At 43.5% G+C, this 26,491-nt stretch overlaps 2 protein-coding genes across 5 annotated transcripts in view; one reads left to right on the top strand and one right to left on the bottom strand.

The window, feature by feature from the left end:
- The window catches only part of LOC121003477 (PSMC3 interacting protein), a 28,341-nt gene extending 23,230 nt beyond the window's left edge, over positions 1 to 5,111 (top strand). The window contains exons 7-8 of the mRNA XM_040435357.1: positions 4,331 to 4,390; positions 4,880 to 5,111. Of these exons, the coding sequence (XP_040291291.1) occupies positions 4,331 to 4,390; positions 4,880 to 4,936 (117 nt within the window). The 3' untranslated portion in view covers positions 4,937 to 5,111. The remainder of the gene's footprint in view (positions 1 to 4,330; positions 4,391 to 4,879) is intronic.
- Positions 5,112 to 8,832: 3,721 nt separating this feature from the next.
- On the bottom strand, positions 8,833 to 26,010 carry MLX (MAX dimerization protein MLX). Of its 4 annotated transcripts, none has more exons than XM_040435352.1 (8): positions 25,920 to 26,010; positions 22,758 to 22,791; positions 21,694 to 21,777; positions 19,218 to 19,363; positions 18,202 to 18,301; positions 16,040 to 16,139; positions 15,750 to 15,951; positions 8,833 to 10,354 (listed from the first exon to the last, which is right to left on the bottom strand). In XM_040435352.1, the coding sequence occupies exons 1-8, from the start codon at positions 25,965 to 25,967 to the stop codon at positions 10,298 to 10,300; spliced, it is 771 nt and encodes a 256-aa protein (XP_040291286.1). In that variant the 5' UTR covers positions 25,968 to 26,010; the 3' UTR covers positions 8,833 to 10,297. The 4 variants fall into 4 exon arrangements, with proteins under 4 accessions (XP_040291286.1, XP_040291287.1, XP_040291289.1 ...); XM_040435353.1 differs by having other exon boundaries at positions 19,218 to 19,324; XM_040435355.1 differs by having other exon boundaries at positions 25,832 to 25,939.
- Positions 26,011 to 26,491: the final 481 nt, after the last annotated feature.

The raw sequence follows: 26,491 nt of genomic DNA, 5'->3' as shown, positions 1-26,491 counted from the left end.
TCCCGTAGTTTCCAAAATGGGGTAACTTTTGGAGTTTCTACTCTAGGGGTGCATCAGGGGGTCTTAAAATGTGATAAGGCAACTTAAAATTATCCCTGTGAAATCTGCCCTCCAAAAACCACATGGCGCTCCTTTCCTTCTGCGCCCTGCCGTGTGCCCATACAGCAGTTCACAAATAGGGTGTTTCTGTAAACTACAGAATCGGGGTAAGGGCTTGTTCACACCACCGTGACGGTTTTTGCGGTCCGCTAATTGCGGATCCGCAAAAAACGGATGCCGCCCGTGTGCCTTCCGCAATTTGCGGAACGGAACAGGAGGCCCATTATAGAAATGCCTATTCTTGTCCGCAAAATGGACAAGAATAGGACAGGCCTCATAATTTTTGCGGGGCCACGGGACAGAGCAACGGATGCGGACAGCACACAGAGTGCGGTCCGCATCTTTTGCGGACCCATTGAAATGAAAGGTTTCGTATACGGAACGTATGCAGAACGCAGAAAACGGGCTGAATGCGGAACACAAAATACGTTCGTGTGAACGAGCCCTAATAAATATTACGTTTTGTTTGGCTGCTAACCCTTGCTTTGTTACCGGAAAAAAATTGAAAATCTGCCAAAAAAGTGGAATTCTGAAATTTCATTTACATTTTCCTTTAATTCTTGTGGAACACCTAAAGGGTTAACAAAGTTTGTAAAATCAGTTTTGAATACCTTGAGGGGTGCAGTTTCTAAAATGGGGTCATTTTTGGGTGGTTTCTATTATGTAAGCCCCACAAAGTGACTTCAGACCTGAACTGGTCCTTAAAAAGTGGGCTGAAAAATTTCAAGATTTGCTTCTAAACTTCTAAGCCTTCTAACGTCCCCAAAAAATAAAATGGCATTCACAAAATAAAACAAACATAAACTAGACATATGGGAAATGTAAAGTAATAACTATTTTAGGAGGAATCACTATCTGTTTTAAAAGCAGAGAAATATTATTACTCCAATTTAATTTTTTGTAAATTTTTGTATTTTTTAAAAAATATTGACTGAAATTTACCACTATCATGAAGTACAATTTGTCATGAGAAAACAGTCTCAGAATGGCTTGGATAAGTAAAAGCTTTCCAAAGTTATTTCCACATAAAGTGACATGTCAAATTTCCAAAAAATGGCCTGGTCCTTAAGGTTAAAAATAGAAGGGTCGTAAAGGGGTCATCCAGAATTAGAAAAACACAGCTGCTCTTTTCCATAAACAGCACCATAGTTGTCCACAGGTAGTACGTGGTATTGCAGTACTAGACTCAACTTGTGGACAGGTGCAGTGCTGTTTTGGGCAGAAAAACAGCCCCATTCACTGACCTGCAATATCCAATACAAACCATGGACAGTTGTGTGGCTGTTCCTGAAATAAATAAGCCATGTTTTTCTTTACCTGGGCAATCTTAACACACTCTCCATAGACTTCTGTGGAGACTTCCTGCCCTAGTTGCGGGACTTCGGCCGAAACAGAGTAAAATAGGACATGTTCTATCTTTTTTGTGGGGCTAGGGAAAGTACATACGGATGCGGACAGCTGTGTAATGTCTGCTTTTTTGGGGGACCCATTGAAACGATCATTTTTAGCCTGCGAAAAATGCGGTCATGTGAATGGGGCCTCATAATGATTTATAAATCTGTGAATTCAAGTCTGAACGCACTGCACTGCATTGAATTGAATTGAATTATACTAAAAGCATTATGTGCGTGCAGGTCATTAGATCTGAGGTCAGGCAGGAACACACAGCTTTATAAACAGGGTGGATTTGATTTAAATCACGATTTAAATTACTAGTCAGTAAGGCTTGATTTAAATCATAGTTTTCTACATAAAGACTAATTCTTGCTGGTATAACTTTTATAATATGCAAGTAGATGAAGATCTTTAGAATAACAACTTTTCATATTAGTTTGATTAGGTTGATTCTGCATTCATAGGTTTGTAGAAGTTAGGATTAAGGTATTTTTCTCAACTCTGTTCATGTTATAACATTTTTGCTGTGAAGAAGAGGCATGTGATCTCTGCTGAGTCAAATTCAGTTTTGAGAACTGCAAAAGTAAACCAAGCATCTGTGACAATATCTTGTAGGCAGAGAAACTGCCCAATAATCTTACAAAAACCTCTGGAAGAGCATGACATTGTGAATGGATTAATGGAATTTATTTACCAAAAAAAAGATATAGAAACATAGAATGTGTCGGCAGATAAGAACCATTTTCCCCATCTAGTCTGCCCAATATACTGAATACTATGAATAGCCCCTGGCCCTATCTTAGATGAAGGATGGCCTTATGCCTATCCCATGCATGCTTAAACTCCTTCACTGTATTTGCAGCTACCACTTCTGCAGGAAGGCTATTCCATGCATCCACTACTCTCTCAGTAAAGTAATACTTCCTGATATTACTTTTAAAGGGAGTCTTTCACCGAATATGACCATTACAGACCACTCAGATCAGGTTCTCCATTACTTTCCCCAGATTACTATGGTACCTTTTCATATTGCAGTCCATCGCCGATTTGCTCCAAAAATCACTTTTATACCATATGGTAATTAGGTTCTGAAGGTGCCCAGGCCCCTGGGCGCTTTGCTTACCAAACCCCTTCTCTTTCACCCCTCTGGCCCGCCCTTGTTTAATCTGATTACCTCCTTCTTTCTGTCTGAAATCCCACGTCCTCGCCGCTCCACACATTCCCGGCGCGTGCGCACTGCATTGCTTATGGGTAGAGGAACAGCGACTTTCAATCCGCAGGCACGGGATTTCAGACGGAGAGGAGGAGGTATTCAGATTAAACAAGGGCAGGCTAGAGGGGTGAAAGAGGAGGGCACCTTCAGAACCTAATTACCATATGGTCTAAAAGTGTTTTTTGGAGCAAATTGGCGATGGACTGCAATATGAAAGGTACCATAGTAATCTGGGGAAAGTAATGGAGAACCTGATCTGAGTGGTCTGTAATGGTCATATTTGGTGAAAGACTCCCTTTAAACCTTTGCCCCTCTAATTTAAAACTATGTCCTCTTGTAGCAGTTTTTCTTCTTTTACATATTCTCTCCTCTTTTACCTTGTTGATTCCCTTTATGTATTTAAAAGTTTCTATCATATCCCCTCTGTCTCGTCTTTCTTCCAAGCTATACATGTTAAGGTCCTTTAATCTTTCCTGGTAAGTTTTATCCTGCAATCCATGTACCAGTTTAGTAGCTCTTCTCTGAACTCTCTCCAATGTATCGATATCCTTCTGGAGATATGGTCTCCAGTACTGAGCACAATACTCCAAATGAGGTCTCACTAGTGCTCTGTAGAGCGGCATGAGCACCTCCCTCTTTCTACTGGTAATGCCTCTCCCTATACACCCAAGCATTCTGCTAGCATTTCCTGCTGCTCTGACATTGTCTGCCTACCTTTAAGTCTTCTGAAATAATGACCCCTAAATCCCTTTCCTCAGATACTGAGGTTAGGACTGTATCACTGATTTTATATTCTGCTCTTGGGTTTTTACGCCCCAGGTGCATTATCTTGCACTTATCAACATTAAATTTTAGTTGCCAGATTTTTGACCATTCCTCTAGTTTTCCTAAATCCTTTTCCTTTGGTGTATCCCTCCAGGAACATCAACCCTGTTACAAATCTTTGTGTCATCAGCAAAAAGACACACCTTACCATCGAGGCCTTCTGCAATTTCGCTGATAAAGATATTAAAGGAAGTCTGTCATCACAGTTTCACCTTTTTAACCCTTCCCATAGCTTTCTAGCAGCATTACAGTTGATAAAAACGTTACCTTTATAAGCAATCGTGGACTTATAAAACTGGCAAAAAAATCTTAGTGGGCTATGCAAATGAGGGCTCGCAAGTGCCCAGGGGCAGCGTCAACCTCTTAGGTGCCCAGGCAGCTCTGCCTTATCGTCGCTTCCCCCCACCCAGTCTTTCCCTCTGCCCACCCATCTTCTTACTTTTTCTCTCGCCGAGATCCCGCGCCTGCGCACTGAGTCCCTCGGCCGGCGCATGCGCACTGCGATGTCCATTCCTGGTACGGCATCACAGTAATTAATGCGCATGCGCTGGCTAAATCATTGATTTTTATACACCCTGTTTATAAATCATTATAATGCTGTCAGTTTGTGTCACAAGAGTGTTTAGCTCGGGACATACTGCTTCCACATGGATTGTGTTTCCCAGACTGAATACGCTCATATGAAACTGGCCTTAGGATACCTCTAGATATACTTTTTGTTGGAATACCCCTTATAGGTAAAGTCAGAACTGCTGGAAACAAAAACTGAATGATTTATATTGCCTTTTTACATTCTAGGCTACAGATATTTTCGATGCCATCCTTGAAGGATACCCCAAAAGCAAGAAACAATTCTTTGTAAGTAACTAGAGTTACAAACACTTAGAAATTTTGTTGTAGCAACTCTGAGTCTTACAGCAGAGCTGTTCTGCCTCTGCTAAGACCCAGCAGCTTGTGCAGGTACCTGGCCCTCAGTGATCATATAATCGCTAGGACCAGAGTAGACCTGCTGCCTCCTGATCTGTATACACTGTACTCGTGGAGCAATATAGAAAGCAATAAAAAAAAATCTCTGCCTTCTCTGTAGGGCACCTGCTGTTACTGGAAGTGGTCTTTATAATGCTATGTGCCTCTGCATGATCTTACTTCTACAGGATCATACTGACAGCTTTATGTCACTATGATCCTGTAGAAGTAAGGTCAAGGAGAGGCACCTAGAATTACTTATCATGATGATTCCTGCAATGGACTCGCTCGTGTGAACCAGCCCTAACTCTCAAAACGCTCTGCAATACAATTTGTGTACAGGTTGTATTACTTCATGATGTTCTCTCTGAAAACTTGCAGGAAGAAGTCGGGATTGAAACAGATGAAGATCACAATGTAACTGTACCTGATATCTGATCATCGGCATAGAACCAGAGACAAAGCTTTAATTTGTATATAGGGGACACTGTGGGAGTAATGTATGAGCTTTCAGAGTTGTAAAGTATTTGGGGGGGAAAAAGCTGGCAGAGGGCACTATATACACTTCTGCTGAATTAAGCTGCATATAATGTTAGAACAAGATGATATAGCAGGCTTAGGCTACTTTCACACTTGCGGCAGGACGGATCCGACATGCTAATCACCATGTCGGATCCGTCTTGCGGCTATTTCGCCGTGCCGCCGCTCCGTCCCCATTGACTATAACGGTGGCGGAGCTCCGGCGCAGCACGGCGAAAGCCGCCGGACTAAAAAGCCTGACATGCAGTAATTTTAGTCCGGCGGCCTTTCGCCGTGCTGCACCGGAGCTCCGCCCCCGTCCCCATTATAGTCAATGGGGATGGAGCGACTGTCCGGCGAAATAGTCGCAGGACGGATCTGACATGGTGAACAGCATGTCGGATCCGTCCTGCCGCAAGTGTGAAAGTACCCTTACATATAAAATCTGGTTGGCCGATCTGCCCATGCATATTTTATGCAACAAAGTATTTACAACTATGGAGTCTGTAATAGCATGTTCTGGATCAGTTATGAACCTGGAAATAATTCAGTACATTTGCCTCAGTCACTGTTTCCAGTGATTAATTTTTTATTTTATTTTTGTGAATGAGGAAGCAGAACAATAGATGGAGAAGCAATGAAATTTACTGTAAAGCAGTTCTGGTATTTGCTGTATAATTGCAACATCAACTATTTGACTTCTGTTATGTCTCCCACGGCTTTAGCACACTCACCAAAGATCCTATTGCTCTTAGGGGCCGTTTCCGGTTAGGGCTTTACGGTTTTGAAGTCTGGCAGAGGATCTCAAAACTGGAATTAAACGGATCCGTGAAATATATTGGGATGCATCTGTTTCTAACAACAACAAAAACCGGATCTGGCACCATTGACTTTCATGCCGGATTCGGTTTGTTTTGTTTCACAGACCGGACACAAAACCGCAGCTTGCAGCGGTTTTGTTTCCTGTCAAAAAAAAAACACTACAAAACGGAACGGATGCATCCTGATTGGGGACAAAACTGATCCATTTTGTCTCGGTTTTAAGATCCTCTGCCAGATCTCAAAACTAGAAAGCCACAACACAAGTGTGAAACAGACTTTAGATTAAGTCTAGTGTCTCCTGCAACTTTTTTTTTTTTTTTAAAGCTTGTGCTATACTTGCCACCATTTCCTAGATGGCATGGGAATGCAGTAGCCTGTTCTAACAGTGACAGCGAGAAGCTGAGCTCTGAGGTATCGGTATTTCTAAGTAAAAAAGTAGAGTAATTCCTGATGGGACTCCTAAGAGAGACAAAGTCCTGATTAATCTGACCCCACTCAGGATGATTGACAGCTTGTCCAGTTTCTGTATGTACACACTAGGCCGCCAGTCACTGTGTGGGTTCATTAATCAGTACTCTCGCCGTCCTAGGATTCCTTTCAGGAATTATCATGCTTCTTAGGCCTCATGCACACAAACGCAGCTTTGATCAGCTTTTTTTTTGTGGATTGGATGCAGACCCATTGATTTCAATGGGGCAGCAAAAGATGCGGACAGCACACCATGCTGTATTTCCATGCTGCGGCTCCACAAAAAAAGATAGAACATAACCTATTCTTGTCAGTGTTGCAGGCAAGAATAGGTGTTTCTAACAAGGCAAGAGGTACCAATCCAGAAAATGCGCTGAGTGGCACCACCCACATGACTCCAATACGTAAAAAGAGCAGACGTTTAGATGAGTAAATTACAAGTTTTATCAACTCTCTTCGCACAAAATGACATATCAGTATGCTCGGCTCATCCTGATCTTTCACATGCTGCCTTTCATGGTGACAGGTTCCCTTTAAATAGGCTGTGCAAAATTACCCCAGCAGTAGACAGCAGCTTATGGATGAACAAAGGAACAACCTACTGAGAAACAAGATGCAAGAAACTGGATAGATTGAAGGGAATCAGACTACACATGGTTTATTTGTAGTCTGTAACCATAACAACACAGAGCCTTAGGCTAAGGCTACACTGCGACGTGTTCTGTCATTTTTAGTAATGCAACTGTCGTGTCACAGTGTGACACCACTGACTATCACTATAAAAAATGTTGCTCAACTTTTCCGTGAAAAATTTCGCCCTAGCCTAATGCTCTGTTAGGACATGTCAGAGTAATAACGTGGTTTGGCCCGGACCACAAAATACCAACTTGGGTTATCTATAGGAAGCAGCGATTTCCCCAGTGAAACAGACTTGCCTTATCTAAAGTCTGGATATGTAAATACTTGAGACATTATTTTGTATATACTGTAACTTGTTTGTAAATTTAATTTACTGTTAAAATTAAAGAACATTGAGGTTGATGGTTTCATTTGTGGTATTTTACAGATAAAGCAGCAACTTTAGAACAATGTATCAATGATTTCCTTTTTACAAATGACAGAATCAATGATGTGGGAATATAGGTCACAAATTTAATTATAAATCAGCTGTACAAAGAACATTCCAAAAGGAAATAAATATCAAAAGTCATAGATACTATAGATTCAGCTTCATAAAATGCAGCTTTAGCCCAGAAGGGAATCACATATTCTGAAAGGCATTGCAAACTCTGAGACACTTGGCCCTCAGTGACTTCTACTCCTTTATGTATCCTACGAAAGTACATAAACTGAACATTTAGCAGTTTAATATACAGGGCACTGTCCAACAGTACATTTCAAGTTCATCTACCTCAGAGGAGGCATCAACTGCACATTTTTATTCTTTTTCATAAAACATAATGTACAGACTGATATTACTAAGGAAAAATGCAAGACCAAAAGCTGGCCATACACAAGAGATGCCTTTCAGCGCATTGCTTGTCCTGCCCACAGCTCTCTCCCCCATCCCCCTTCATACACATTCGGTATTTTGTCCATTAGAAACCCGGATAAAAAACTTAGCATTTAATAAAGATAAATTCTAAAATAGGTAGACACTAGAGGATGAGCCTCTACAACAAACAATATGAAAGACAGCCCTAAGGGCATAGACTGTACATATATACACAGTGTGGCAAAGATGGTATAAAAAACAGGAACGTTCTCACCCGATTGTAGACCAGGGGTTCTCTCAGAGATGGTTGATGATGGAGACGGACCTGTAGTGCTTGGTAGCCACACTGGAAGGAGATAGGTATGTGTGCCCCTTTCACGTAGGTGGGTGACAGGGTAATTAACCCTAGACAGCCCTAAGGAAAGGGGGCAGGGGCTAGTACGCCCTACCTATCTACACGGGGAACTTGCCCCGCAAGGAGCGTCGCCGTCCGGATACCTGACCCTGTGGGGGCAGAATCCCTAATAATAATTTTTTAGGGATTCTGCCCCCACAGGGTCAGGTATCCGGACGGCGACGCTCCTTGCGGGGCAAGTTCCCCGTGTAGATAGGTAGGGCGTACTAGCCCCTGCCCCCTTTCCTTAGGGCTGTCTAGGGTTAATTACCCTGTCACCCACCTACGTGAAAGGGGCACACATACCTATCTCCTTCCAGTGTGGCTACCAAGCACTACAGGTCCGTCTCCATCATCAACCATCTCTGAGAGAACCCCTGGTCTACAATCGGGTGAGAACGTTCCTGTTTTTTATACCATCTTTGCTACACTGTGTATATATGTACAGTCTATGCCCTTAGGGCTGTCTTTCATATTGTTTGTTGTAGAGGCTCATCCTCTAGTGTCTACCTATTTTAGAATTTATCTTTATTAAATGCTAAGTTTTATCTCTCTGTCCCACGGGATCAGTACATACGCTAATTAATTTTGGGAATAAATAGGCCTGGTCGCCAAATCCGGCCTCTCTGTTTCTTACCATTAGAAACCCGGCCATTATAGTGAATGGGATCTGTAGTTTCCTGCGTATGCCGGAAAGTAATACTAGAATTTAAACGGCCATGTGAAGCTAGCCTTAGATCGCTGGTAAGTTCATCTGATATACATCTAACGTGAATGGCCAGCTTTAGGCTACTTTTATATCTGCAGCACTGTTATCCGGCTGCCAGTTCTGCGACAGAATGCCAGACAAAAACCGCAGCCGATTCTCGACATCTCCGCCGGACCCCATTATACTTCATGGGGCTGGCAGGCCTTCTGGTTGCATCTGACAGAACAGCCTGCCGGAAAACATGCCACAGATGTGTAAGTAGCCTTACGAGATACTGATAGCAATTAATCCACCTGTTCTTACTGCAACACTTCAGATCAGGACTCTTGAAAGGCATGATTGCATCTGGAAGACAATGGGCCAAATACAAGACGTATGAACGGCTCCCTTTCCACACTGCCACCACAAAAGACATGCTTTATTTAGTCTGCCCAGTTGTTGGACAGATTTTCAGGAAAAGAATGTTAGTTCCTGATCTGTCCCTGTAAAGGTGCCACAGATCACCTGATGAATGAGCAAAACGCTCCATCCATGAAAGGATCTGAAAGGTGGACGCCGCAATTCATCGTTTCTGGGCAGCAGATCGTGCTGTGTGAACAGTGAACTGCTACCCAGAAACAGTTGGTCCTCATACTGTGGAGGTGGTTGCTGTATGTAAATGTAGCTCTTCACTTCCACTGACAAATAGGCAGTTTTGAGAAGAAGCACTTCCTTCCGAAACAATTGTCTGCCCTTTGGCGCAGTGTAAATGTGCCTTAAGGGCCCTTTTACATAGGCCAATTATCATTACCAATAACTGGCCTACGTACATGTCCTACCAGTCACCCAACAAACAGTCGTTTGTCAGGTGATCACATCTTTCATGTGGCACCAAAAATTCTCACTTGTCAGCAGTACACAGTGCCCCATGTAAGAGAATTTCTGCTGACAATATGCAATATTCCTCTTTAATGTGGGATGAACTACTGTAATAATGATTGTTCATCCTCTATTCAGTTTGCATTGGGCAGTATGAAAGACCCTACAAATGACTGCTGACTCAGTCAGCACTGTGTAACAGGACCCTACGGCAAACAAATCCTCATAGGATGTACTTGTTCAAAACTGAACCCCCAAATCATCAATTATGTAACGTTAAATGTTTACTCTGTCAGGTACTCCTGAATTGTGATTAAAAGCCCATTGTCAATGCAAGGATATTTGAGGAGAAAGAAATATTATACCATTGCGTAGCCAAAGTTCTCACTGACCACAGTCCATTTTTGGCATTGAAGGGTTTTAAATGCCCATAATGCTTAGCTTGCCCAGCAGTAATCTCTGCAACATTTTAAATGTGAAGCCCATTTAGGGCAACCTCCTTGTTTGGTGCAAGAGAATCAGATGGGAGATGTCTCAGTAGAGTGGATTCTTCAGCTGGTGTAAGACACTGCGTACAATGTCACGAAGGGTCTAGAAGGAGAGAGAAAATACATTTATTAAACAGCTGTTTACTATTATCGCTGTAATTCAGGCGAAAAACACCACAAATGCATCTGTGAGTATGATCAGTTTCCTAACAGACCTATTTACACAGTGACTTTGGCTGTTATTATGGGGACACCGTCTGTACTTGTGGGTGGATTTTACATGATAAAAAAAAGCAACCTCCGGCACTCCAGCTGTTGTGAAACTACAACTCCCAGCATGCTCCATCACCTCTATGAGAGTTCTGAGAACAGCCAAGCAAGTGTGCATGCTGGGAGACGTAGTTTCACCACAGCTGGAGTATCGACGGTTACTGATCCATGGTCTACACCATGTATAGCTCACTACATCAAATTATTATTTTTTTACTCAATATTCTGAATGTGGATTTTATTTTTTAGAATTTTTTATTTCAGCAGTTCTGCAGAATTAAAGGGGTTGTCCGGGTTCAGAGCTGAACCCAGACATATCGCCTTGTTCCCCCACCCAGCCCATCTGATATGGGCATCGGAGCATTTATGTATAGTGCAGGGCAAGGGATTTTTTGTTTACATTTTTACACTGCTAGGCGGAGGCTTCCACCTAGCAGTGTTCCCAGTGACATCACTGGCACTGATGGGCAGGCTTTAGCGCTGCCCTAAGCTGTTTTACAGGCCAGGGCTAAAGCCCGCCCATTAGTACCGGTGACGTCACTGGGCTTACTGCTAGGCAGAAGCCTTCGCCTAGCTTACCCTGGTATGTCACCGGATCTCCTGAAAAAGCCCTTTTAATGCGCGATTCAGCACAGGGCAAGGAAGAGCATCAGAGCATGAAATGCTGCCTGGGTGAAAAAGGGCATATGTCCGGGTTTAGCTCTGAATCCTTAGATTGTGAGCCCTATTGGGGACAGAGTGATGCTAATGTCTTTAAAGCCTGTGGAATATAGTAGCGAATATATACAGTGCCTTGCAAAAGTATTCACCCCCTTGACTTTTTTCGTATTTTGTTACATTACAGCCTTAAGTTCATTGTTTTGTTAATCTGAATTTTATGTGATGGATCAGAAAGTTGGTGAAGTGAAATGAGAAAAATATATAAATAAAACTATTATTTAGAAATAGAAAACAGAAAATTGGCATGTGTGTATGTATTCACCCCCTTTGTTAGGAAGCCCATAAAAAGCTCTGGTGCAACCAATTACCTTCAGAAGTCACATAATTAGTGAAATGATGTCCACCTGTGTGGAATCTAAGTGTCACATGATCTGTCATTACATATAGAGTCCAATCACACGCCCTAATAGGGACCCTCGGGATGTTATAATCAATGTAATGTGACCAAAAAATCCCTTTAGGGGTCTTTAACTAATATAAAAGTATATCTTTATTCATTCATGTTAAAATCGTGATTCACTAATTCTATCTAATGTTAAAACTTTCAGAGTTCAGTGAGATGTGGAACATACATATCGTAGTGGGCTCATATGATCGAACTGGAATGGTATTAATATCCATGCCATTTTTTGCTGGTCTCTAAATCTTTTATGTTCTTGATCATCAGCACGATGCAATGGACATGCATCTCTTATACTAGTCCACTAATTTTAGATTAGATAGATACTGGCAGAACGCTAACAGCGAATAAGCTCAGATTTAGCTGACTAGGAATATCAGGCACAGTAAATAGTTCCTGGAATATAGGAGAGACCTTTAAACTCAGTTACCTTGTGACAATCAACTAATAACACACAGTACTAGCAATATAAGAGGGACAATATACAAGTGTTGCCAATGGGTGAAAAACATTGCCAGTTGTTGCAAAAAGGTATAATCACCTCCAAGTCACTACGTGCTAGATATACAGAGTGTTCTGAACAGTTGAGACGTGTTGTCCACTGTACATAAGTGGCCACGTACTAGTAACATAGTGCACTGAGGGTCACTAAATAAAAAGTAATAAAAATAATCAACTTTTACCCAGCCAATACCCTAGTGCCATGAAAAGGCAGTGATAGCCATATCTATTTCTGTATTAAATCGGATACATAACAGCAAAACTGTTCCATTGCTCCTAGTACCCTCATGGGTGACACACCATGATAGGTTTACACATGAATAAACGTGGATTGGAATTACATCCCTGAGTTGTTTGCAGCAACAATTGACAGTGGATAGTTCAATATATGATAAGCTAATATATTCCACATCTCACTGAACTCTGAAAGTTTTAACATTAGATGTCCCCTTATAGAATTAGTGAATCACGATTTTAACATGAATGAATAAAGATATACTTTTATATTAGTTAGTCTATTGACAGCACATTACATTGGTTATTACATATACACACATTTTTTGGAAAGGCCCCAGAGGCTGCAACACCTAAGCAAGAGGCATCACTAACCAAACACTGCCATGAAGACCAAGGAACTCTCCAAACAAGTAAGGGACAATGTTGTTGAGAAGTACAAGTCAGGGTTAGGTTATAAAAAAAATATCCAAATCTTAGATGATCCCCAGGAGCACCATCAAATCTATTATAACCAAATGGAAAGAACATGGCACAACAGCAAACCTGACAAGAGACTGCCGCCCACCAAAACTCACGGACCGGGCAAGGAGGGCATTAATCAGAGAGGCAGCACAAATACCTAAGGTAACCCTGGAGGAGATGCAGAGTTCCACAGCAGAGACTGGAGTATCTGTACATAGGACAACAATAAGTCGTACGCTCCATAGAGTTGGGCTTTACGGCAGAGTGGTCAGAAGAAAGCCATTACTTTCAGCTAAAAACAAAAAGGCACGTTGTGAGTTTGCGAAAAGGCATGTGGGAGACTCCCAAAATGTATGGAGGAAGGTGCTCTGGTCTGATGAGACTAAAATTGAACTTTTCGGCCATCAAAAAAAACGCTATGTCTGAAGCAAACCCAAGACATCACCCAAAGAACACCATCCCCACAGTGAAACATGGTGGGGGCAGCATCATGCTGTGGGGATGTTTTTCAGCAGCCAGGACTGGGAAACTGGTCAGAGTTGAAGGAAAGATGGATGGTGCTAAATACAGGGATATTCTTGAGCAAAACCTGCACCACTCTGTGCGTGATTTGAGGCTAGGACGGAGGTTCACCTTCCAGCAGGACAATGACCCCAAACACACTGCTAAAGCAACACTTGAGTGGTTTAAAGGGAAACATGTAAATGTGTTGAAATGGCCTAGTCAAAGCCCAGATCTCAATCCAATAGAAAATCTGTGGTCAGACTTAAAGATTGCTGTTCACAAGCGCAAACCATCCAACTTGAAGGAGCTGGAGCAGTTTTGCAAGGAGGAATGGGCAAAAATCCCTTAGACTTATCAAAAGCGACTTGGAGCTGTGTCTGTGAAGGTTCTCATTTATCCAGGTCATGGTATATCTGTAAAGAATAAATCAAGGCAACTGGACTTACTGTAGATTTCTTGAAAACGTTTCACTCGTTCTTCCAACGAGTTTTCTCAATTCAGAATTGAGAAAGCTCGTTGGAAGAACGAGTGAAACGTTTTCAAGAAATCTACAGTAAGTCCAGTTGCCTTGATTTATTCTTTACAGATATTACTTGGAGCTGTGATTGCCGCAAAAGGTGGGTCTACAAAGTATTGACTTTAGGGGGGTGAATAGTTATGCACATTGACTTTTATTTTTTTATTGTGAAGCAAACAACTTCAAAGTTGTGGGCATGTTCTATAAATTAAATGATGCAAATCCTGAAACAATCCATGTTAATTCCAGGTTGTGAGGCACCAAAACATGAAAAAAGTCAAGGGGGCTAAATACTTTTGCAAGGCACTGTAAGTGAGAATAATAAAAAATAAAAAAAGACAACCCCTCTAAGTGCAAAATATTGTCCTTTTGTAGCAGCTTTCCATATAGATAGGAAATCCATTGTAAATTTACTGTTGTGGTGATGGGACGATCTTATCTGCTAGTTTAATGGCAGGCTGTACAATTGGGATAACAGCTCTACTGTTTTCCTGATAGGCTTAGATAAAGGCGTTCACAGAAGAGCACTGCACTTATCAGTGTAATGTCAGATGCTCTAATTGAGTCACTCATCCCCTTCCCTCTCTGGCTGCAGTAAATGGTTTGACTGAGAAAGTCAAGTTTGCCGTGCTAAAAGTCCAAACAAAGGAGGAAGTTAAGAGCCAGGACAGGAAGCAAAATACATGAAGTGACTTCAAAAATTACATCCAGAACCCCAAATACGTTTTTGAAAAAAAAAGGAAAAGAATATTCACATATAGGCCAATAATATGTGAAAAATATGACAGTAGTGTTCCTTTAAGTAGGCAAATATTTATTATAATTAGGGATGAGCGAATCGACTTCGGATGAAACATCCGAAGGCGATTCGCATAAAACTTTGTTAGAATACTGTACAATATTAGAATGACGAAACTGAGCCAAATGGATCCGTCCTGGCACACAATGTAAGTCAATGAGGACGGATCACTTTTCTCTGACAATAGAAAACGGATCCGTCTCCCATTGACTTTCAATGGAGTTCATGACGGATCCGTCTTGGCTATGTTACAGATAATACAAACGGATCCGTTCATGGCGGATGCATGCAGTAGTATTATGATCCGTTTTTGCAGATCCATGACGGATCCGCCCAAAACGCGAGTGTGAAAGTAGCCCAATACTGTACGGAGCTCCCGCTCTGTACAGTATTCTAACAAAGTTTTATGCGAATCGCCTTTGGACGTTTCATCGGAAGTCGATACGCTCATCCCTAATTATAATAGGTCTGTTATGAATTCAGACATTTCCAGTCTCGTCAGGAGTTAGTACTGTTGACTTTTTCATAAGTTCTATCGCTTTAAAGAGGACCTGTCACCGCTCCTGACATGTTTGTTTTAATAGCTTTATGCATTCCCCATGTAATAACAATTCTGGACCATCTATTCTTATGGCTCTATATTGTCCCATACTTCTATTATTTCTACTAGAAGTTATGAATGAATTAGCATTAGCCTTCAGTAAGGGTACAGGGGGGTGGTAACCAGTTGGGGGTGTGTACCTGCACAGACTCACTCTATCCAATCAGTGCTGCCATTTTCAGACTGTGCAGGTACACCCCCCCAACTGGTTACCTCCCCTCTGTACCCTTACTGAAGGCTAATAGCAATTCATTCATAACTTCTAGTAGAAAAAATAAAGGAATGGCACAATATAGAGCCATAAGAATAGATGCCCCAAAATTGTTATTACATGGGGAATGCATGAAGCTATTAAAGCAGACATGTCAGGAGCGGTGACAGGTCCTCTTTAAGCTGCACTGCTGTGAAGTGGTTACCGTTGTGCAGGTAAATCTATTGGTATGATGTGGAGTCACTAAGTAGTGTTCACGTAAGGCTGGTAGCATACCTGGGGTTTACAGTGTTCTTCAATCCAGCTGAAGACACAAGCTGACAACTCCTGAAAACTGTTCACAGAGATGGAGGCATTGAAAGTCTGAAACAATGAGTCCATGATGCCCTGAAACACGCTGAACTTCACCTGGTCCGGGACCTGGTCAGTCCCTTCTTGGGGATTATTCTGATGAGCTTTAACAATCTGCTCGTAATTTCTGCAATAAAAATTAATCATCATAAAATGAGTTTTTAATGTGTAGTATCAATTCTCAGTAGATCAAACAGGTTCATCGTAAAACTTACGATTTCATAATTTTCAAGGCCATGACCTCTTTTCGCAGAGTGGAAACTTCCTCCTCCTGCTTCTTCTTCTCCTTGTGTAGGAATTGGATGTAATCTATAGCTGTGAGAAGATTGATATCAATATTATAAGACAAAAATCAGCACTGGCTTTGAGATACTACTTCTACCCAAAATAAAAACGTTGGATCGGTTGATTTAGTTACTACTTGATTAAAGGGGTTGGCCAGTTTCCAATATTGATGACCTATCCTAAGGATAGGTCATCAATATCAGATTGTCAGGGGTCTAATTCCCGGGACCCCCATCAATCAGCTGTTTGAAAAGAACGCAGCGCTCATGCAAGTGCAACCTTCTCTTTGCGGTTTACCTACTCGCAGTCAATATTGCAGCAGCGAGCAGGTGTAATTACAGCTCCTTCGTCCCCATTCACTTCAATGGGAAGGAGCAGCTACATTCCCATTGAAGTAAATAGGGACGGAGGAGCTGCAATTAAACCTGCTCGCTGCTGTGATGTAGACGACGTGCAGGTAAACAGTGAAGAGAAGGCAGCACCAGCGCTGCATTCTCGTCAAACAGCTGATTGGCATGGGTGCTGGGAGTCGGACCCCCAATGATCTGATATTGATGACCTATCCTGAGCACAGCTCATCAATATTGGAAACTGGCCAACCTCTTTAAAGGGGTTGTCCACTTTTTACTACTGATCACTAGTGTTGAGCGAAGCGAGCTTTGGATGCTTCATTCGGCTCCATACAGTATTAAAATGTATGGGCTTAGATGAGCTGAAGTTAGTTATTCCCGAAGTGATGCGTGACTTCGTTGAATAACTTCGGTAATTGATTTTTAAAGTGGAAAAACACTTTAAAATTTAAAACCGAACTCTGCTTCGGTTGTGAAGGTACTAGCGTTTCCCCAAAATGAGAATAAAATAAAAAAATACACATCATGGATATCGCCATGTGCAAAAAAGCCCGTACTATCAGAATATAAAAGTATTTATCCCATACGGAAAAAGGCAAAATGAAAAAAAGTGTCAAAATGGCTCATTCGTAATTTTTTGGGTCGCTTCTCCAGCTGCAAATTCTTTTTTATAAAAAGTGATCAAAAAGTTGTACACGCCCCAGAATGGTATCACTGAAAAGTACAGATGACACTGCAAAAAATGTGCTCTCATACAGCTACACATACCTACAAAAAAGTTATAGGGGTTAATGGCAACAACAAAAATTAGTTTTTGTTTTTTTTCAAGATTTTTATTATTTGTAATTTTTTTTTGTATCAAAACGCAAGAAAAACTATACATATGTGGTATCGCTGGATTCATACTGACCTGGAGAATGAAGATCACAAGTCAGTTTTACCACATAGTGAACAAGGTGAAAGAAAACAAAAACAAAATTGTGGGTTTTTTCCAATTCCACCCCATTTGGAATTTTTTCCCCCACTTCCCACCACATCCTATGCAATATTAAATGGTGGCATTAGAAAGTACAACTTGTCCCGCAAACACCAAGCTCTCATACGGCTATGTGAATGGAAAAATAAACTTATGGCTGTGGGAAGGCAGGGAATGCAAAACGAGAACGTAAAGCCAAAAAATCTCCTGGGTAGAAGGAGTTGTCCCCTCTAGAAAAGCCATTCTCTAAATGAGAACCTGCTGGTAAGTTGATGTGCCGTAAACCCAGCAACTGAAGCTCCAGCTGCCAGGCCTGTCATACTATTATAAGTCAGGGAGGCAGCTGCCAGGCTGTTAATGTCAGGTAAGGCTGTGGTGGTTCACAGGAGAGATGTGGTATTACACTGTGCCCATTAAAATGAATGAGCAACCAGAGTCACAGTTATTTGCAGAGGCTCTCTGCTCTGGCTTACAGAAGGGGGTTTAAAGTGCATTTATCAAACCCCCCCCCCCAAGAACATCTGTTTTCCATTTAATTGTACCTAGCTTTAAAGCTCGCTAATTTGATTAAAATGTAATTAAACGCCAGGAATAGTTAGGGTTTGTTAATTTGATAATCTTCTAATTGAATTGTCTTTAGTCTGGAGCTCACCAGCTAACTGGTTCCCCCCTCCTCTCCATAAGACGTGAAGCCTGTTACATCACAATGGACAGAGAAGATTATGCAAGACTGGTGGTGGCGGGAGGAGGAAGGGAATCTACTTACTCTTCTGCAGTACAACCGCTTTGCTGAGCTTCTGTGAGCCTATGGAGCAATCCTGCTGCTGACATGTAGGCACAATGGTCTGTAAATCATCATACCCTTTCTGTATTAACAAAATAGATGAAAATGATTAGAAAATGTTCTGCAAGAACTGAGTTTCCTAACAGTCATACAGTATAAATGTGTTTATGAGTGTTAAGATACACATTTAGGCCTCATGCACACAGCCGTTGATCGGCCGTTCCCTGCATTGGGGACCACAATTTGCGGTCCCCAATGCACAGACCAATCCAGACCCATTCAACTTGAATAGGTCCGTGATCCGTCCACACCGCAAAAAAATAGTGCCTGCACTACTTTTTTGCAGTGCGGAGGCACAGGCAGAAACCCCACGGAAGCACTCCGTTCCGCACCGAACCTTCTGGATCGCTGACCCCATGTTCCAGGTGAGACAACCACTTTAATAATTTGACAAATGGGTGTTTCCGTTTTCAAGGAGGTGTGTCCTAAAACGGTCAATCATGTCAAGAGGGCTGATCTGTTCTGATTTGCATCTTCGTTTTTTCTTATAATCAGATAAGGATGATGAGGTCAGGGGAAACGCTTGTGTGCACAAAGCCCTATTCTGCTCCAGCTGACCACAGCTAATGTTTTCCAGTAACATGTGTTATGTATGTGAGTTACTTATTATCCGAGAACAGTGAGTCAGTGTGTAATGACGCAAAGAATTACAGTATCACTGCTAATTAACCCAATCGTAGACGACTGAAGTTGGGTGAGAGAGAAATAATACTCTATAGTTAGGACTCTCTGGATTGTAAGGGTTCAGCAAATAATTTGGTCCAAAGCAATTTCATAGAAAAGGAACACGTCTATGATGCCTCCTATGCCTTGTACCCAGTGTAGAAAAAACACAGCTTCTTCTGAGGTCACCTTTCACGTTCCTTTACTTTCATATACAACACCTTCCTAAGGATTGTGTAACCTAAAGACCAGCGACAGGGCATAGTCCTGCTTACCTTAATGGCATCCCTCCGCTTCTGCTCAGCTTGTGTGTGGGCCCGCCTGCGTCTGTCTTTATAGGCATTCTTGATGCTTTCCTGCCGGTAATCGCTGTCCTCGTCATCTGAGGTTGGGGAACAAGTATTGTCGATCATGCAGCGGGCTAAGAGGGGTTGAGGGACACACACATAGATGGCATTGTCACCCTACAGAAAATTTTATGCAATTTTTCTACATCCTCTACTAATCTATTTGTAAGGATCCCCTGTGCAAAACTGCTAGCAACAAGGCATCATCTATGGTCAGAGGACACCAATGTCCATTAATACACCTATCCAGCAAATGTGTTACATATAAATCTGAATTAAATACTTGGATAATCCTTTACATGTTGTGGTGCTTTCACCCCACTGACTGTCCTAAAAGATTCAGTACATTGTCAAAGGGATGCAAGAAGTCTTCCTAGCAGCTGCCATCCCCCTAAGCAGCTACAGGCAGAGTATAATTGGGAATTGCAGATTATGCATTTTCCTAGTATCCTAGTTTGTGTGAAATTTAAAGGGGTATTCCCATCACTGACAATGGGGGCATATGCTAGGATATGCCCCCATTGTCTGATAGGTGCGGGTCCCACCTCTGGGGGCAGATTTCCATCTGCCTTCTATGGGGCAGATGGAAATACCAGAGCGCTCTGCTATTTTCGGCGGCCCCATAGAAATCAATGGAGGGCGGCTGCGCATGTGCAGTGCGGCCTCCGTTCATTTCCCGGCTCCGTTCTCATTGTAGGTGCAGCAGACAATGGGGGCATGTCCTAGTGATATGCCCTCATTGTCTGTGATGGGAATACCTCTTTAAACCCCCCCACACATTAGTGTATTGTACGCCAAACCCAACTATCTGATCACTAAAGATCCAGTAACGAAGGTCGCCAAAAATACAGAAATATAGTATTACATGGTGCCCATTCTAGAAAATGGTTGACCAAATAACTCATGGTTGCATCAAGTCTAACGAAGGAGCCATTCTTTATGCAGCTCTCAGTGCTGGCTCATGGAGGATGGGGGGGGGGGGGGGGGGGAGTATAAATGGAAAATAGGGCATATAGGAAGGGATTTCCAGATGGGAAAATCAAGCCAAAACTATTTGACTGGAAAACAAGTGCCTCAATACAGATGGTTTCACTTATGTTGTTCCTTTATGTTATGGTCTCTTCTGGGAACCAATAAAGAGGAAAAGCGTCATCTCATAGTCCATACAGGCAGCTGTTTCACCGACTGTGGTAACATGTCTTGGATCATGGCGGCACGAGCAGCCACAAACAAGCTACAATGGTACCAAGTAACAATAAAAGTTTAAACATCTCTAATAAAGTAAGAGTTCAGGGATCAGCAACCTTCCGTACTCCAGCTGCTGTGAAACTACAATTCCCAGCATGCAAAGTTAGGGTTAGTTCACACGACTGTTGCCCCTCCGTGCCAGTCCTGTAAACCGCAATGCACGGGCACAGTCCGTGGGCCAGCCGCATGCAGATCGCGGACCCATTCACTTGAATGGGTCCGCGATCCGTCCGTTCCGCAAAAAGATAGAACTTGCTCTATCTTTTTGCGGTGCAGAGGCAAGGAACGGAACCCCAGGAAGCACTCCGTAGTGCTTCCGTGGGGTTCCGTTCCGTGCTTCCGTTACGCAGCTCCGGATTTGTGGACCCATTCAAGTGAATGGGTCCGCATCCATGATACGGAATGCACACGGCCGGTGCCCCGTGTATTGCGGACCCGCCGTATGCGGGCCGCAATACGGCAACAGAGGGGCAACGGAGCCCTTACTCGGCTGTTCTTGTAACTCCCACCGAAGTGAAAGGAGGATTCTGGGAGTTGTAGTTTCAGAACAGCTGGAGTGACGGAGGTTGCTGATCCCTGTACTAGTTCTTCAAATAGTCCTGGCAGGAGACCCACTTACCAAGAATCTATCAAGCTCGTAGAATTTGACTGATCCCCTTATGACCAAGAACTGTACATGTACAGAGCTTGGTGCTGAGCTTCAATCTGGAGCCCTGTACATGTACGGCGTCGGATTAAAGTTCCTGCAATGTAACAGGAGCAGGTCAAGTCCTTGGCTGTCAGTGACAGCCAGGGACCCTGAAAAGACAGAAGCAGTTTATTACCACCTCTGCCTTTTGCTGTACTCAATGAGTGCTATGCAGTGAATAGCCGCTTCCCCTATTGGACCAGGCGATCACGTGATTGCCGGGTGTCTCAGACATAGGAGAATGTCTGACCCTGATCAGCTCTGCCGAGGTAGAATGCTGTTTTCCCCCGTAACTAGAGCTCCTTTGGATGCCCCAGCTACAGTGGAAAAGTGCAAATACAAAACAAAGTGTCAGTGTCCCCCAGGGGTCTTTTAAGAAGTTAATTGGTACAAAACTGATCTTTTGTTTTTACAAGAAAAAAAAAAAAAGAAATATAAAGAATAGAGGGAAATGTGATGTGAACGTACCTGTGTTAGGCACAGAGGAGGCGCTGGTAGAGCCGATGCTGTTCGCTCTGGAAACTATGCTTCCTTTCCGTTCCATGATATGACCTGTAATGAGGAAACAATCAGCCTGTGCCCAGAGCATTTACCTTTCGCTGACCATTCAGACAGCTAATGTGATAAATAGTGATTCCATTTCTGCAGGACTCCAACCTCACAGCATCATACACAAACAGTAAATGATACTGCTCTGGTGTTATAAGGTTGCTTCTAAACAGGGATCATGATCCCCTTATACAGGCTATATAGATGTCTGCACATCCTAGTGCATTGTGCACCAGATTAAAGGGGTTGTCCATTTTTTTTATACTGATGTCCTGTCCTCAGGATAGGTCATCAATATCAGATTGGCGGGGTTCCCACTACCGGCACCCCCACCGATCAGCTGTTTGAAGAGGCCGTAGCGCTCATATGAGTGTTTTATGCAGGTCAGAAATTACGAGCATCCTCTGGCAGCCTATGCACCTAGACTGAAGTCTACTCTAGCCCCTAGGTAAACCAGATTTCAATCTTGATTTAGGCCAGGAAACGGGTGAATTTGCCAGGGTCGAACCCGTCACTCCACAGCGGTGAGGGACGTGTAAAAACACCGGTCTTGCCTAAATTTAGGCACATGGGTCTTTGAAAAGTTGCAAAGCGGGACAGCGAGTCTTTTTTATGCTGCTTTCTGTCATAGAGGGTCATAATAAATGACCCCCAAAAATATTCCAAAGTTTTTATACCATAATTAAGACTTCATGAACATAGTAAAGGCATGTGCACAGGCCCTCACAGGGGCCCATGGAGTCTCTGGGGTTCCATGTTGTTTCCCTCAGGGCTGCATTCTCACAGAGAACTGCTTTGAAGCGAGGAACACCTCCGTAGCATGGCACATGATGAAACATGCCAAACAGAGGTCCAATATGGGAGGTAGGTTGCTGGACTAGAAAACCACAAACTGCACCCATATCCAACTCTGGAAGCTGTAGGGCGCAACAAGTCTGGCATTAATAATCAATAATGGTTACAGCATGGATGATGAGTCTTACCTGTGTCCACATTATCACTGAACGACGTGTCCGACTAAAACATATCCAGAAAAGAAGAGAAGACTGGGTTAGCACAGAAATGGCGTCAATGCGTTCACGTTACTTCATACTGATGATGTGAAACTTGGGAGTGAAAATGCTCAAAATTCTACTTTTTATTTTATTTATTTTTTGTCAGTGCTTGTCTACAGGATGCCATCTTTATCAGCCATGCCATGCAGGAGCCTGAACTGGACAGAATCAGTTGGAGGGTCACTGCGGCTGGCAGTGCCAACTAACGTCCAGGAGTGATGGGGCCCTAAGAATCCCAAAACATAGGATCAGTGGGTCCAGCCAATGTGCACCTAATGTATATAGCATGTGTTGGAAGCTCAAGACTTTCCACTCACAACCCCTTTGTTCGCTCGAAATAGAAACCATTACTAGAGTTGTCTGGCAGCTTTTCTCCTCTCTCCAGCAGAACAGAGCGTGTAGGTGTATGACCAACTTCACTGGCTGCCCTGTTACATATGGAGCGCAGTGGCAGGAAGGCCTGTGCCCTGCTGTGGCTCTCAGGCGGGAAGTGAAAGCAGAGTTTGCTAGTCACTCCCATGTTACAGGTCCTATTTGTGTGTGACATGTCATAGGATCCGCTGGTGTGGGCAGTGCCAATGGGACCCTGCCTGTAGCTCCCATGGACCTACGTGCAGCTGTATGCTACCTGTCACCAGAGGGCTGCTGCGGCCTTCTCATTCTGTCAGGGGAGCCATCACTTTTATCACTGACCTGTGATAAAGTACAGGAAAGATCCACCATATTGGACTGTACTTTATCACTTCACTATAATTGCCTGCTGTCATTAAGACAAGTAATGGTTCCCTTACATAAATACCCGCCTCCCAGGGCACGTTCACACCACCGCTATTTATTTCTGTTGTTCTGCTCCATTACATGAGCAGTAGAATGAAAAGAACGGAAGTGCTGGATCGGGCACATAGTACTGAGCTGAACAGACGGCATTGACTATGATGGACTCCATTCAGTTTCTGTTGGGGATCCTGTCTGTTTACCAGACAAAAAAGTCCTGCACATAAGGCTTTTTTGGCCAGTCTTTTTGACAGAATCGGCAGCAGAGCCCCTGAACGGAGCCTCGAGCGCAGAACTGTAGGCCCACGTATTATGTATTTGAATTACTGCAACATTCGTACTCCTCATCTGGTAAAAATACTCCTCAAAAATGAAAGAAGAGTATTTTTACTCTTCCGGAAAAAATGTGGTGCGACCTCTGCACACAACCCACTTTCATGTCCGGGTGATGTCTAAGAGGTCCAAGTCCAAATGGACAGTACCCAGACTGAACTCTGATCCGTTATAGTCAATGGGCCAATTCACACAAAGGGTCTGTGCAGAAATAAAACTATCGCAGAATGCACCATTTAGGTCTGACTTTTTCCACGCGGCTTTGTGGTGGTATTTTTTTTTGGCGGAAACGCAGCAAAAATTGCATCTGATTTTTCTCCTGGATTTTCAGTCACATGTGAACCCAGCCTTAAAGGGACCTTCCACATTAGAGGGGAAAAAAAAAAGTCATCCACTCCTGCTGATGTAGACTGACCGACTAGATCATGTGTATGGTGGGTTCTGTTTTGACAGCAAAAATCTCTCTGCAGACTGTACTATCCCTTCCACCAAAAGCACCCGGTGAAGACCACCTACCTGGTCAGTAAGGCACCTGTCATATGACCAGGGCCACATAAAACCAAAAACTGCCCGATACGGCATATATAGTCATGACTAGTGTTGAGCGAACTTCTGTTTTCAAGTTCAGCGTATAAGGTTTGGGTTATCTAAGAATTCGGTTATCTACTCTGTTACCACGGACCATATATAGCGGAATCCATAACGGAATTCTCAGATATACCGAACCTTGTACGCCGAACTTGAAAACAGAAGTTTGCCCAACACTAGTGATGCCCCTTTCTGCCCACCATACACCACGCTGGTAATGTCTGCAGGAGGAATACGCTCCTAATAACTGCACAAATCCTAGATCCATCATGGTACATGTCATACCATGTGATCAATACATATACTGTTACAATATGGCGCCAGCATACGCCGCAGCCATGTACACGCCGTGTAATGATAAATACACGTCTGCTGAGTTTTGGCTCCTGCTGGCAGCAGTCACTGTATATATACATCATGGTGACAATGTCCTGTATCCTGTATTGTGCAATGTATGTTATGGTTCATCAATAAAGATTTATCAGCAGCTATGATAATGGCAGTATACAGGAAAGGTAATGGAGGGGGCACAGGGCTGAACATGACCTGTAATGGAGGGGGCACAGGGCTGAACATGACCTGTAATGGAGGGGGCACAGGGCTGAACATGACCTGTAATGGAGGGGGCACAGGGCTGAACATGACCTGTAATGGAGGGGGCACAGGGCTGAACGTGACCTGTAATGGAGGGGGCACAGGGCTGAACATGACCTGTAATGGAGGGGGCACAGGGCTGAACATGACCTGTAATGGAGGGGGCACAGGGCTGAACATGACCTGTAATGGAGGGGGCACAGGGCTGAACATGACCTGTAATGGAGGGGGCACAGGGCTGAACATGACCTGTAATGGAGGGGGCACAGGGCTGAACATGACCTGTAATGGAGGGGGCACAGGGCTGAACATGACCTGTAATGGGGGGGGCACAGGGCTGAACATGACCTGTAATGGAGGGGGCACAGGGCTGAACATGACCTGTAATGGAGGGGGCACAGGGCTGAACATGACCTGTAATGGAGGGGGCACAGGGCTGAACATGACCTGTAATGGAGGGGGCACAGGGCTGAACATGACCTGTAATGGAGAGGGCACAGGGCTGAACATGACCTGTAATGGAGAGGGCACAGGGCTGAACATGACCTGTAATGGAGGGGGCACAGGGCTGAACATGACCTGTAATGGGGGGGGCACAGGGCTGAACATGACCTGTAATGGGGGGGGCACAGGGCTGAACATGACCTGTAATGGAGGGGTCTACGAGCATACCACGACTACTTCCCCGGGGTGGCCCGTTCTCAGTGCCCTACCTTCTAGCCCCGTCCTCGTACTGCCGCTGCTCCCCTAGGGCCTGGCACCTGTAACTATCCCCGGCCTGTCCTACGCCGTCTTCCTTACTTTGATCCAGGAGTCCTCGGGAGATGCTGTCCCCGCTGCTTCCGACATCCCGGCCAGGCACAGACTACATAACAAGGCCTCAGAGGCGACGTGCGGGGGAGCGCCCTCTGCTGGACGGAGAGTGTAGGACAGACCGAGGAAGCGCAGGACTCTGAGCCGTAGACTTACACGAAGTAGGGTGGACGTGCTGTATTGTTTCCCCGCACTGTTGTACGACTAGAATTGTATATATATATGCACATTTTTTGGAAGGTCAAAGAGGGGTAGTTTCGGTTCACTATGTGAAAGATCCATTTTCCCTGCATATGTATACACTTCAATAGTCCTCTTTTACTCCAGTGCAAAATGTATATGAATATAAGGAGGGTTCTAATATACAGAGAGGAACCAAACACTTTCTGGATCAATATTGTAAATCTAATAATGCAAATCTATCCCTCAGATCAAAGAGAGGGACATTTAAAGGGGTTATCCAAGTTATTTTTTTGTTCTTTCTATGTTCCTTCCTAACTAGGCAAATGTAACAGCTTTCCAATTAACTCACTTTATCTCCAGCGCCTGGTTTCTCAGAT

The sequence above is a fragment of the Bufo bufo genome, chromosome 6, assembly GCF_905171765.1.
Source record: "Bufo bufo chromosome 6, aBufBuf1.1, whole genome shotgun sequence".
Lineage (NCBI taxonomy): Eukaryota > Metazoa > Chordata > Amphibia > Anura > Bufonidae > Bufo > Bufo bufo.
Note: the sequence above shows the minus strand (reverse complement) of the source record. Positions and strands in the feature narration are given on the sequence as shown.